Source organism: Perna viridis, chromosome 14 (assembly GCF_037379345.1).
Source record: "Perna viridis isolate PV_CMFRI_1.1 ecotype Kerala chromosome 14, ASM3737934v1, whole genome shotgun sequence".
Taxonomy (NCBI): domain Eukaryota; kingdom Metazoa; phylum Mollusca; class Bivalvia; order Mytilida; family Mytilidae; genus Perna; species Perna viridis.
Window position 1 is genome coordinate 33,776,458 of NC_142458.1, and position 14,808 is coordinate 33,791,265.

The window sequence follows — 14,808 nt, forward strand, 5'->3', positions numbered from 1 at the left end:
TAATTACTTTCAGGTTAAATATGTGGCAACCTGCAAACTGATTTAGAGTTCACACTACCAACACAGTATGATACTTTGATAGCTGCTCCTAACAGATAATATATGGAACACACAAAGAGTTGCACCTTATGCAGGTATGTTTTACCTTATTTATTAGATTTGATATTTTTAGACTTTGTCTGTTGTTCAAACAAACATGCAAAATTTTGTATTTCTGTTTTCACATGTACAGCACTACACAGGTGTTAACCATCCTTCTTTTGGAGGAAGACTCACTCTTCTTGGGTCACATGGGAGACTTTTTCAGAGAGAGGTTGACCCAAAAAGAGGGAGGCTCCCTCCCAACAAAAGAGGGTCAACAGTTTCATTTTCAACTAGATTTATATAATATCAGTATCAAGGATATGGCCATAATTTATGGGTAAAAACTAAGGTAATGTGCAAAATATGCACAAAACAAAAAAAGGACATGAAATTAAAAGAAGAAAATTAAACACTTACCTCAATAAAACCGGACCAAACACAGATATTTGGAAAGTTGAACCAGCAGGCGGGTCACCTAAACATTTCATAAAATTGCGCTAAAAAAAGTTCTGGAAAATATTCGGAAAATTTTACTTTATCCCTTTCCTTGTGGTCATTCGGAAATCTCTACGCTGGCCTTTGCAAGTGTTGTACGTTATAGACTGGTTGCCGGTCACAATATCCAGAATGTTACACATTTTCAATGTAAAACTCGTGAGATATGTAAAGTATGTAGTGTATAGCTAGTAACGTAGTCCCAGGATATGTACGTTTCAATCTATATCCTAATGTATAGAGGTTTCCTTGGCATGGCGTTACATCATGCCTTCATCTTCTAAGTTCTAGCACCTTTTACAATGACAATGACAATGTGCCCCCGGTCCCAAATGGCCAAACCCAACTTTCATTTTCAATAAAGTTATAAGATTGATTTTATCGTTTATTAAATAATTTGGATGTAAACATGTATTCCTGTTGTGTTGACACCCATTTATGATACTTTTACATTATATTAACATACTACATGTACATGTGATACTGTCTGAACTTCTTAATCTTACCCAGCAACCCTCCTCTTTTTTATTTGGACATTGATATGCCGGATTAATATCCAAGTGAAAAAAGAGGGTTGTTGGCTCAGATGAAATTTGGACTAACTGCATGTCATACATGTGATAAAGTGGTTCCTTCAAAACTGGAGGATTTTTATAGGTTTTTTTTTTGCCATGTAATTCTGTTCCTGTCCAGGTGTCAAAAGAATAGGCCTACAACAGTGCTAAGCTTGTCATAACCGGGGACTAAATAGTGATCAGAACACTGGCAGGGGCTAGGGTGCTTTGCCCTTGGCTAGATTTCTTAGCACTATGTAGTCGCCTTTCATGACAAGCTTAGCGCTGCTGCAGGCCTGTTCTTTTGACACCCGGACCTGTACGGGTTATAAAATATTTGGGGAAATGTAACAAATATACAATAATGTGGATATCCAATGTCTAAAATCATCACAAATTCCTAACATACATGTGAACCTACCGCAGGTATGTCATTTCTACAGGAATTAGAACCTTTCTACAGTTCTACTGTATGAACAGAAAATCGACCGCTTTCTGAACTGTCAAAAATTATCCAGAAAATCCAATCTCATTCCTTTGATTTTTTAATTTTTTTAATGAGCCAGAAATTTGACGAAAGGTGTTCATTGCTGTTTAAACAGGTTAAGGAATGTTTTATGACAGGTAAATAGTCACCACCAGGAGCAATCAGCTGATCAGAGTTATCAATGATGATTGACATTTAGAAAAATGGATCTCGATTGGATACATCACCATTTTATGGCCAGCCAATCATTTCCAATAGATTAATTTCTACTGCACTATTAATTTGTTAATTACTGCCAATTTAAAGAGTCTAAATTTTGTAGGGCCATGTGTTAACAAAATTTAAAATTACAATTTTTGTCTTAAATGTCTCTTTTAGAATTTTGATATAATAGAAATTTAGTGTCAGCATTATTGAATATTTGCTACATTTCCCCAAATATTTAACCTTGTGGTATGGATTTAAACTTCTATTTTCCGTGGTGAAGTTCAGTTTGATAAAGGGCTGTTTTCAATAGTCTTTGAATTTACTATGGACTCTTCAATAATCTTTGTATAAAAATACTGATGTCAATGGGATATTTACAGCAGGAATGTGCCACATAGCACATGTTCCCCTCTTATCCCACCACTGATTGATCATGCCACAGGTCTGAAGAACGTGAAAAGATATTGTCAACAAAGGAGGTGCATATAATTTAAAAAAAAAACTTATGGCATTAAAATCAAGAAATAGGTAGATATAATTTTTTAAAAATATTCAGCATAGTTTTTATAGAAAACAAACTTCATCTATGAAGTTTTCCATAAACTTCACACATAATTTAAGCTACGAGATTGTTTGTTTGTTGGGGTTTAACGTCCAAGCAGCAATATTTCAGCTATATTCAAACGATGAAAATGAAATGGATGATAAAATGAACATGAAACAATGATGAAATGAAAAAGGGACGGGACACTTGGACAGTGAGGTTGACAAATTTTGATTGCCACTGAAAATAGGGAGAGGTGGGTAGGAATGGGCAATTTGGCCTCCTGTGGCAGAGCCCTATGGTTCCTACTCCTGGAGAATACCACACTAGGGTTCTTTAACGTGCAAGGAAGGTGGCATCTTTCCCAACACAGTGCACCACTATGGTTTGCAGTCAGGTTTTCCGTATAATAGCCTGACAACCCCAGCATGTAACACGCCAGAGGTACCCCATTCCACCACCTGGGGCACACCTCCCAGTTGCTCTGTGGGCAGAGCGCCCTAGCCCCCAGCTAGGGTTCTGATCGCTATTTAGTCACCTTTTACGACAAGCTTAGCGCTGCTGCAGGCCTATTCTTTTAACACCCGGACTTGCACGGGTTGTTAAGCTACGAGAAAACACACCGATGAAAAACCTCCTTTTTTCAAACCAAATATCCAGCTGAAAAATGACAACTCTCCAGTTTTGAAGAAACCACTTTATGACAAATATGTCTTAAGGAGTAGTATTTCCTATAGCTATTACAAACAAATCTTAGGAAATATACTGTACTGTTGAAATTACCATAAATGCCAAAAAATATAAAAAAAAATTTCAGTGAGGTAACTGACATTTTGAATAAAAAATTGTAATTTTATTATTTGTTAACACAATATTTACACTGGTAAATTGTCAGTAATTATCAAATTAATTGTACAGTAGAATTAATCTATAGAAAATGATTAGCTGTCCATAAAATGGTGATGTTCCCAATTGGGATCCATTCTTAGCTCATCTGGCCAAAGGCCAGGTGAGCTATTGCCATCATGTTGTCATCATGGTGAACAACTTGACCAATTGGAACCAAACTTAGTATGAATGTTTCTTTGGGTATCCTGCATAGAATTGATGTGGGGATCTGTTGAAAAACATGGCCGCAATTACTAAAAATAGAACATAGGCAGTAGTTTTTTTGCATTTGTCTCCAAAACTGTAAGGTTTAGCCAAACTCTTTCAATTGCTGAAATGATCCTTATAATAGGGCCCTCAAGAGCTTTCAGGGATTAAAGTTGTCAGGCGACTCCTTGAAAGATGAAAAATTATGGTTTTTTTCTTAAAATTTTCAGGCAATATTTTGAAAACTATAATAGGTAGAAAGAATTCCTCTTAATCGCATACACAATTTGTCAGAAAAAAATTATGCAATTACATTTTGTAACAGGAATGTTGACCTTTGATTTGATTGATTTTGTTACCCTTTTTTGCAGCCAAATATCCACTGTTTCCCCTGGAGACTTTTCCCAAAATGTTGAAAAATATTTTTCCCAAAGGGATGAAAATTTCCAATTGTCAGGTATATTTTTTTGAAAACCCGGTAAAGATTCCATTGAAATGTTCCTCGAGACTTGATTGCTTGGCCTGGTACATTGTTCACTTCTGGGGAATGTTTTTTTTCAGCAAGTCATAACATAATGAATATTGGGAGTACATGCTTGTCAGTTCAGTATCGGTTATCAGTTCAAGATTCGTGTATGATGCATTTCTGTCCCCTGTATCATATTTTCCCAATGTGTTGAATATACTACAAAAATTTCCCAAAAGTAAATGGTTGGGGCTGCTTTTAAAACAAGGAACAAAACCACTGACTTTGGTATGGTATAATGGTCTTATTCTCCGATACATCTGCCTGTCCCTATACTAGAGGCTCAAGAGAGCCTGAATCGCTCATCTGGTAAACATTTGCTTATTTGAAAAACTTGAGGAATGAGACAGGCTGAGTTAACATGAACTGAATCATCAAATGCAGGAAATACTTTTATGACCTGAGCCAGAATTTTGATAAAGGTAACAGTTTTTAAATTGTTTTCAATAAACTGTTTTCGCACCCCTATGTTCCAGTTTTAGTATAGGCAGCCATATCTATTCACATATTAAAAATCCTAAGTCATTTTGAGCACAATACACTAAAGAACCAATATGTTTATTTTCATTAATTGATCTTATATGGTTTTAGAGTAGAAGATTTTCAAAGTTGTACATGTGGGAAAAAAAAACATTTTTAAGAATTGCTTCAGGAGCCACAACTCCTTCATCAGTAGATGAATCGCTTTGAAAATTTCTGCATTGGTCGGTCTCATGATTGTTCTAAAGACAACAGTTTTTGAGTTATTTGCAAAAACTGTCTTCTGACCCCTATGTTCTATTTTTAGTCATGGTGGCCATGTTCTTTTTTCATGGATTAAAAATCCCAACAATTTTTTGTGGGGGATACAATAAGAAATAAATAAGCCAACTTTCATTGAATTCTGGAAAATGTTTTTTGAGAAGAAGATTTTCAAATTTGTACATGCAAAAAATGCCTCCTAAAAATTGTTTCAGAGGTTGTAACTCCTATATCAATCAAGGATTGACCCATGCTGAAATTTTCAGAGAGAAGCCTTGATGGATGAATGAGTTATGGGTACTGATAAGGATTTTTTTCCTGAATTTTTATATTCCCAACTTTGAAAATCATCTCCTGAACTACTGGATGGATTGTAACCAAACTTGACATGATTGTACCGTACAATTTCTTAACAATCTTTGTGTTGGGACTTTTGATCTGGCAAAAACCATGGCCAATCATACTAAAAACAGACCATGGGGGGTCAAATTGAAAAAAAAAATTTAATTATTTGTAAACAAATGGGTTGAGCTTAATTCTGACAGGGTAGAATTGATCAGCATGGTGAGAACAACCTATGCAGAAATTTTTAAAAAGATCTGTTGACCAATGTTGAATTTTATAGCCCTTGAAGAGTCTAGAAATGACTAGGAGAGATTTTTGTCAAGGAAGTCTATTTATAGACTGAACTTGACTTACAGATCATTGGCAACCAAATTACATAGCCAGGGCAGATATTTCCACATATAACTACCAAATTAATACTCCGCGGGTTATTCTCCTTGCAAAGTTTGTATTATGATATCGCTCCGCCACCGATCACACTCCATGTCAAATATGTGATGTTTATTTTATGACATGGGCTTATAACGGTATTCAGGCTTTTTAATATGTGTAGAACTGCAATATTTCAATGATTATATAACATTAACAATTTAAATTTTGATGCAGAGAGCTGGACTATTTTCTCAAATTGACCCGAACATTGGCAGGGAGGAAAGCTCAATTGAGATTTGCCAATTTATTTCTCTCGATCTGACCTTGTTAATGAAGATGTCGGGAGCTTCTGATGAGAGATTGTCAGAGCTGCAATATACACTTTTTTGTAGTAAGTATAGATTACAGTGGCGGATCCAGGAGAGGATGCATGGGGTTGGCACCCTCCTTTTTATTGAAAAATTTTATGTGTGATTAATTTGATCCCAGGAATATAACTTCTGTACATGAAATGCATGTACTGTGTACAAATATGTTTATTACTACATGTTCATGTACATAAATAAAATAAAATGGTAAACACACATGTACATACAATGAAGTATTTAAAATAGTAAATAAACTGAATTGTTAAATTATTATGATTTCAAAGCAGAGACATAAACAATGTCGTTTATAATGCTTTCACCAATTGATTTTAAATTTTGTATGTAGTCTTACTATGAGAAGTTACAGATTAAGTTTGACTTTGGTTAGGGTTGATTGATTTTTATGCAACTTATGGCCCTAGGACTTAGAAAATTTCAGTGAATTTAAAGCTTTCCTCACTTTTTGTTTTTCGTGGGGGACATTGGACCGCTGTTCTTTTATTTTCCTTGATTTCTTTTCAGTGGTTATCACTTAGAAGTTTCACTAGATGAAGTAAGCGTTACTTGTATTGTCCTCTTATACGTATTTGTGAAACAATCATGCAGAAAAAAGTGAAAGAAATTCACATACATTATTGAAGGCAGACAGGTATAAAGCACTCAGCAATAGTGATTCATCATAGAGAAGTGGTACTCATGAAGTATGGGTTCACTAGTAATTGTTTTTGTTTTGGAGAGAGAAAAAAAGATGGATTTATGCTCAAAGTGCATTTGTGATAAAAACATCATATTCCCTATATTCACCACATACCATTGACTTTCCAACTTAATTGGAATCTTAAATTGCTCAAATCTATGAGCTGCAAAGTTGGTTTTAGTTTAATGATCTTTAAATTGCAAAGTAATTTTTACAACAAGAGTTTTTATCCTTGTTTGAACTGAAAAATTCCTAGAGAAAGGTAATCATTTATTGTATATATGTGCACAGTTTCGACGAATTTAACCCATAGCCTAATCTAGACAACAATGACAAGGACAGATTTTAGTTATAATTTATTACAAAGAAATTCTATTCAAAGTGAGCGCAAACAAGGACAAGTATTTTGTTCATTTCTCCCTTGAGATTAGGCCTTTGTTCAACTTCTTCCAGTCTGCAGGATTCATTTCTACTTCATGCATCTCCAAACCAAAATTTCAAGGTGTGGATCCATTCTTACTTTGAAAATTCATTGAATATTTATAGTCAGTGATTCTCAGTGGAATTTTTATTTTTTGAAGAAATGCTGATATAAGTGTTAGGAAATTTGAGGACGTGTACAGCCAGGTAATACAAAAGAAGGTCCAAAATATATATATTGATAAAGAGACTATAAATATACACTGCGTTAAAACAAATGATTATTCTTTAAAAAGGACTAAGTTTTGATCGGTTTATTTGGTTTACAATTTGGTTACATGAATATTTTTGATTACTTTGATGTCTTCCTTGACTCAGTGTCTCAGCACTTTGATTTTTTATAATATGAAAACCCGGTAAAAAAACTAAGGTGCTTTCAATTGGTTAAATGATTCTTGTGACAATAGTACAGTAACGTCAAGAGTCCAGCTTTAGAAAGCTAAAAAGACTATTTTTGACAAGGTGAGCAATTAAGGCTGTCTTGAACCTCTAGTTTAAAAATAGTAGGGTGACTGCTCATTTGCGTATATTTTAATAAAGTTTGGGGGTATATGTGAATCACCATGTCTGTCTGTCTGTCTGCCTGTCCATCCACTTGTCCATGTTTCTTGTAAACACAACTCCTCCTAAACCACTCAAGAGATTTTGATGAAATTTTATTGGAAGGTGGAGCATCAAATGTAGATGTGCATGAAGGAATAAAGGTATTAGATAAGGACTCCAAAGAGAGGTGGTAATCCATTCTAAGGGTTTTAAATGTTCAAACCTCGTAAGCAAAACTCTTCCTTAACCACTCATAGGGTTTTGATGAAATTTAATAGGAAGAATACATGTAAGTTTCTTATGTAGATGTGCAAGAAGGAATAGAGTCACTGTCCATTTTAAGGGTTTTATTTTAATAAATACAATAATTGAATAAATATCTTTGAATACATTAATTCTGATCACTTTTAAACTTGAATTAGTATAGAAATTATAAGTAAAATGATGTCATTTCAAAGAATATTGTTAGTTACATGTACATGTATCATTCAGTTCAGAATGGAGTAAATACACATTAACATGTATCTGTTGGTTAACACTACAGTTACTGATCTCTCTGATTATAGGTATTATACCCCCTTCAAGTGAAGATTGAGGGGTGTATATATTTCACCCTGTATGTCTTACTGTCAGTCCGTCCTCCAGTCCAACCGTCTATCCCATATATTTTTGAAAAATAACTCAAAGAAGCTTGAGCAAATTCAAAAGTGTATATATTTATAATGGGAAGCTCCTTTTAATTTTTGACAAATTCGAAGGTTTATTGGAAGATTAGACATTGTATGTAGATGTGAAAGAAGAAATATGATTAAAGGGAGGTAATTGAACAAAGAATTTAACTTTTAAAATTAATTCCATTCTCTTTTTGAGCTTCTTCATAGTACTTCTAGTTGTTGCATATAATAATGCCTCATTGTATCCTACATGTATTTCAGGAGGTTGTATAGTAACAAGATGCATGTAATATCAGTTAAGGATGGTTCCTTCCCTGAAAATATATCTCACATGTAAGTAAAACAAGGTTTTAGTTTATTCTATTAAAACATCTTCTTAAAACATTCTGGACAATGTCTTGACTAAAGAAAATAATAATGATAATACCATTAATCAGAAATGATACAGAATCAATAAATTTGGTCTGTGAGACTTAATTACATTTCATTATCCTGATACCCCCAGCAAGCGATGTTCTGGAAGATATATTCTGCAATCAGGCAATTTATAATATCCTTGTAATATTGGATACATTGGTAAAATCTAACTGATTTATTTTTAAATTTTTCTATGCAGGTATTTTGTTTTGAATAACTGATACACATATTGCCAAAAAATCTCAAAAAATATAATTTTTTTAAGGAATTCAAAAAGTGAAGATAATGATTTGTCTATAGATCCATATATGTACACTTCCTCACTGATACTTTAGACTAGGACATTTTCACACTTATTTTTGTCAGTTTACTTTTGGGGAAAACTTAAATTTATGATCATTTGTTAAGTTGTATGAAATCTACCACGAAAATATTATACCCCATCTCATTAGAGTGAGTCTATATTGCAATAACCTTTTCCATCAGTCCATTACACTTTTTTTGCAATAGATTTCTCAGCTTCTATAGGAGGGAATGCTTAAATATTTGGTGTATTGCTTTCTCATGATGACTTGAGATATTAAACATTGAAATATTAACGGTAAAATAACTGATCAAAAGAGGAATCAAATACTGCTGAGACTATTGAAAAACTTTATTTCATCAACCTTGCAACCTGTGAAAATTAAAATATGTTGACTTTTCAGAAACCGCGAAAATTACTGGTAGCTGCCACAAAATTAATATATTTACAGTATCTTATTTTATCATAAGGATCTGCAATGCTCCTGAACTTAAAAACATTTACTGCTTTCCCAAAACAAGTATTCTTTATCATATCAATTCAAAATTTATCTTTTACATAACAGTGTTTCCACTAATTTCAGATACAAAACCAAGATTTTTTTAAGTAGAAGGATGGAATTGATGAGACCTATGTAAAATCACAATAGTAGAAAAAAAGAAAGAGATACATGACAAATATATATGAAATTAATTGGTATCATGTTATCTGTGATTTCATACTTTCTTTTAAGCTACTACAGTGATGCTTACTTTCCTGCTGATGGCCAAGGTTATGGATCTGAAGGTCAAACTGATAGTAATGGAGTTCTTAATAACTTCTAGTATGTATCAAGTCAAACTGATTATATAAAGTATAGGGTGGTAGAGACAGGCGTGTTATAATCATGTGATAATCGTTTAAAAGTACATCTGTATCTGAGAAGGAGTTTCTTGTATTTGGAATGTATTTATGAGTTTCTTAATAACGTAATTTCTCCATTATCTAAAGATTGCTGTCATAAAATTCTAAAACATTATTACAAATACATGTACATGTACAAGCAAATTGAACCAATTGTGTTATGTCGATACCATATGATGATGACAAGGGGATGCAATCATCTAAAAAGAATGTTCTGCAGGATATATATCTGAAGTAGTAGTCTTTAGAAGAATCATGCAAATTCTGTAATATTTGATACACCCCAAAATGGGCTACACATTTTTATATTTGTTATTAAGTTGCTTTATAGGTCTATATGGTGAAATGTATATTTATTTATTCCAATATCTCTGCTCTCAGGAGATAATCCACATTGAAAATTCAACAGTTTGCTATTATTGTATTTAACTGTCATTTACAGAATTATCTCCCTTTATTTTAAATTCTACAGCTCCTGCCAGGTGTCTTATGATGAACAATACAATGGAAATCATGGTTGCCCGTGTTGCCCCAAGCGAAAGTTATTCTGTCAGTGAGAAGGGCCATTTTAGAATATACAGATATGAAATAGAGAGCAATTCAAGCCATGCAGTACCGAGGACCCATGAGTCGACTGTGCATTTTGCCAGAGAAGCTACTGAAAATTTCAAACATAGTCAGGAAGGAAGTGAAAGGTGTTAAAGGCTTATCAACAATGTGAACCTGGTTACAACATAATTAAGGGAACAGCTATTGACCATATGTGTTTTACTTGGAGTTGTAAAAATAATGCTGAATTTGTGGTTTGATGTTCCTCTCAGGACAAAACCATGGCTGCAGAAGTACGCTCATTTTTATTGTTTTACTCTGCAGCTGTGTTGTAAGGTACTATGTAAAGTATTATGAGCACTTCATGTACCTACAAAGAGCTATTTACATTCAATTAATGAACTTGTTTAGTTTAAGTGACTTAAAAAGATCAAAAACATTTCTTCAAAAGTTTAGTTGGTCAATGGAGGAGTTGTATGAAGATAGGTACCTGACTTCTAATGTGCACGGTATTATTCATCTTTCAAAGAAATGCAATTATTTAGCACCATCGTGGAGTCACTTCTACTTCTTTTTTGAGGATTTGAATGGTGACCTGAGGTCACTGTTCCTAACCAGATTATGTTTGTTATATCTATAAATCAACAGTTACTAGATTTCCAGCAGCATCTGAACAACAACTTACAGGCCCAAACTTTTTAAGAAAATTTAATGCATAAATGACATTTAAACAAGACAGAAGAAATTGAAAGTGATTTTTATGTAGTTGGCCCATGCTCACATGCAAATAAAGAGATTGTTAAAAGAGCAGTTGGCAACATGGCAAAAGCATATATTTTTGAACAGATTTGCAATGAAGAAGCATACCATATATTCAATGGACTACGCCCAAGTAACAAGTAAAAAATAGCTACACAATTACTTGTAGAGATAACAGTGAAGTATTCCTAAGGTCATCCTGAACAATGGAGATATCATGTACCTAGCTATGATCAACAACATGGCACCAATTTCCACAGATATATTAATGTGTAGCTATAATTTTTTGACATATGCATGAGTTCTCACATAAACTTTATGATGAATTGGATTGTTTGATTTTTGATATGATAAAAATTGATTTTAAAGTATTTTCAAGACTTTAAGTACAATTTCTTACAACAACTGCATTTCTCGCCTTTTTTTCAACTTTTTTAGCTCTAACAATATTGATTTATTCAAATAAAGGTTTTACAAAATCTTCTTTAGCATGAGACAATTTTATTACCTCACCAGATTTATTAAGTTAATGGAAAATGGCGCCAACTAAAAGTAATGAAATATGGTACAATTGTACTTAGTTTTAGAATTTCACAAGTTCATTGTACATACATACATGTTAACATGTAGTCATGTATTAATATATTGAAGGTGTTAGTCAGCTAGCACCATCGCATAATTAGGTTTACATTAATATATTATGAATTATGTGGTGAACTATGCTAGTCACATTTTATTATGGCAAGAAATTAAGAATAATTATTTTACATTTTTTAGGTACTTGGTTGGACAAAGTAGAAAACATAGAGGCTGTTCTAAGGTTCAATACATGGATTACTGTGCCAGTAGAAATAATACAAGCATTATGTACTTATGTGGACTTTGTTAAATCAGAATTATCGATTTGTTGCTCTTTCCCCAAACTGTGTAGAAAGAGAGTAAAGTGATTTTTAGTGACACATTTTCCAGTACTTTTTATGTACACAGTATCAATTTATAAATTACCTATTCTGTAATTGTTTGGAAGGTTTATAATTGTTGGGCATTCTTTTGAAATTGAAAATGAAAATGAAAATGAAAAATAATGGTTAGTTTAAATTTGAGTAAAAATATTTTAATCCATGCGCTTTCCTATAGAAAATCTTCCCACCAAAAAGTCATTAAGAGAGGTTTTTATGTTATACATAGGTATAACAGTGGTCAGCTTATGACTTGTTTTTGCCGTTCATATATTTTTTTCCTATTCATATATTTTTTTGACTATTTACATACATTTGTATAAGTTTTTTACAGTTTATCGGACATTATTTGGTTTTTAAATTGCTCATGCATGTCGCATCATTATAGGTGCACAGTATATTATATCAGACATTGTAATTGATATAGATTGTAATTTTATTAATTGCTAAAAAGTTCTTTTTGTAGAAATTAATGATGCTACAATTATACTATTAAAGAAAAAAACTGAAACATTCTTCCAAATATACTTGGTTGCTGCTAAAATGTTTTATATTTTAGTACAAATTAGCAGTGCTAGAGTTATACTAAAAAGAATTTGACAAACTCCTCCAATTATACAGTGGAACAGCTAAAATGTTTAACATAAGCTGGCATCTATTAGCACTGCTTGAAACATGCTAAACAAACTTGAAACAAAATTATTCTCACAATAACTGTTTGTGTAAATTAGTAGGGGAATGATGAAATCACTAATACCCCTGAATTCAGCTGAAATTAGCATTAAATTTAGCAATTTTCTAGCACTGCTAATTCATATACTAGATACAGCGTGATTATAGCATAGATTTCATTTCTACTAAACCATGCTGCCATTTTACAGAAGGATATTGGCAAGAAATTAATACATGTACTGCTAATCATTTTAGCAACATTAATCTGAGATATGATCAAGCTTAGAGTATCATCAATTTTTACACCAAGTAATTTTTCACAGCATGGAAATGTTAAAGCATTATCATTAACTAATAAGGATGGTATATAAACATTTGTCAATCTTTGTCTTATTAGTGTTAATAAACAGTTATTTTACACCAATTTTCAACTTTCTTAGATCATCTTGCATGCCTTGTTGTAATCTATGAATATTTTTTCCAGATTCGTGTAGGGTTGTATCATTAGCATACATATCAACACAAGTAGATCATCTATAAATAAAACAAATAAAAGCGTCCCAACTATGGAACCCTGAGGAATACCAAAGCTAATTGTTTTTTTGAAGAAAAGTATTTAAAATATTTACTTGCTGCTTTCTACCCCTTAAGTATGACTTAAAGAATTGCACTGTACTGTCACTTACACCATAGAGCATTATTTTTTTATACAAAGTGTATTATGATCAACAACATCAAAAGCCTTTTTAAAGTCTGAAAATACAGCCAGATTGATGTTAACATTATTCATCTCGCATTTATCCACAATATTCACAAGAGCAGTTTGACATGAGTGTTTAAGTCTAAATCCTGACTGGATGTAAAATGTTATCAAGTGATCAGATATATTTCCCTCAATTATTTTGGATAATGAAGTATTAGATCTTTCTGACCATTCTTATAAACAGGAGTTACTTTAGCAATCTTTAGTGAATATGGAAACATGCATGTATCAATCACAGAATTATAAATATAAAGTAAGACTTGGTGAAGTAATATGAGCAGGCTTAATACATGTATTATCATGTCCAGATGACATAGTCATATCTAACGTCAACAGAGCTTCATGAAATTAATTAATCTGTATTGGAAGTATCATCAACTGTTTATGATGAAAGTTTCTAACCTTTTTCTATACTTAGTCATGTTGTTTTTAGAAATCATGGTTTGGCACAATCATCTGGTCTCTTAAATTCTCAATGCAAGAAGTGAAGTAGTCATTGAAAATATTAGCTACTTGCTCTTTGTCTTCTACTTTTTCCCAAATTTCTAGTTTCAGTTCTATTGGTGTTGATTTGACTTCAGGATTTAAACTATGAATGCACTTTCATCAACTTCTGGAGTCTCAACTATCCTTAACAAGATTTTCTTTACACCATTTATCAAAAATGTGGTTCTATTTCACCAAAATCTATATTCTGACCACATACCAAGAGATTTATATTTGTCCCTTTGCTTTCTTGCATTTAAAATTTCATATTATACCAATCTGATTGTTTCTCCGTTTTACTCTCTTTGTAACAATTGGGGCATGTTTATTTAGAACAGAATTAAACATATGATAAGATAAATCAAGACATAAAGAATGATGATTTTCTGGCTCAATAAGGTAAAAAAATGTATTTTTGGGCTTGTTTTCAACTAAGTACTAAATATTGGTACAACCCAAATAAAAAGGGAAAACTATAAACTTGCCGTTACCATTGTCCATTTCAACCGTAAGGCTGCAGTCAAGGATCAGCGTTAATTCAACGAGAATATTGAGTCTAAATGTAACTTTGGTTCAACTTTCATTTCAATATCATTTTTCAAAGTTGAGAACTGACGTAATCAGTGTTGTGTGTCCGCTGAGTAATGCTTTTGTTCTTGTAAGGAGTAAAAATTTCATAAGCATTTAAGCCGTTTTAAGTTAGCTTAAAACTACACGTGACTCCCGGGTGCCCCTAGGCCTGGTTATAACTTCAGAATTTTAACTTACCCAGAGCTGTACATGT

The 14,808-nt window shown here is 32.8% G+C and overlaps 1 protein-coding gene across 1 annotated transcript; it reads left to right on the forward strand.

Annotated features, from left to right (window-relative positions):
- Window positions 1-663: 663 nt before the first annotated feature.
- On the forward strand, window positions 664-13,192 carry LOC148599068 (uncharacterized). The gene is made up of 5 exons (XM_088561035.1): window positions 664-752; window positions 5,685-5,841; window positions 9,667-9,756; window positions 10,309-11,416; window positions 11,922-13,192. Exons 2-4 carry the CDS (start codon window positions 5,781-5,783, stop codon window positions 10,536-10,538), a joined length of 381 nt encoding a protein of 126 aa, XP_088417161.1. The 5' UTR covers window positions 664-752; window positions 5,685-5,780; the 3' UTR covers window positions 10,539-11,416; window positions 11,922-13,192.
- Window positions 13,193-14,808: the final 1,616 nt, after the last annotated feature.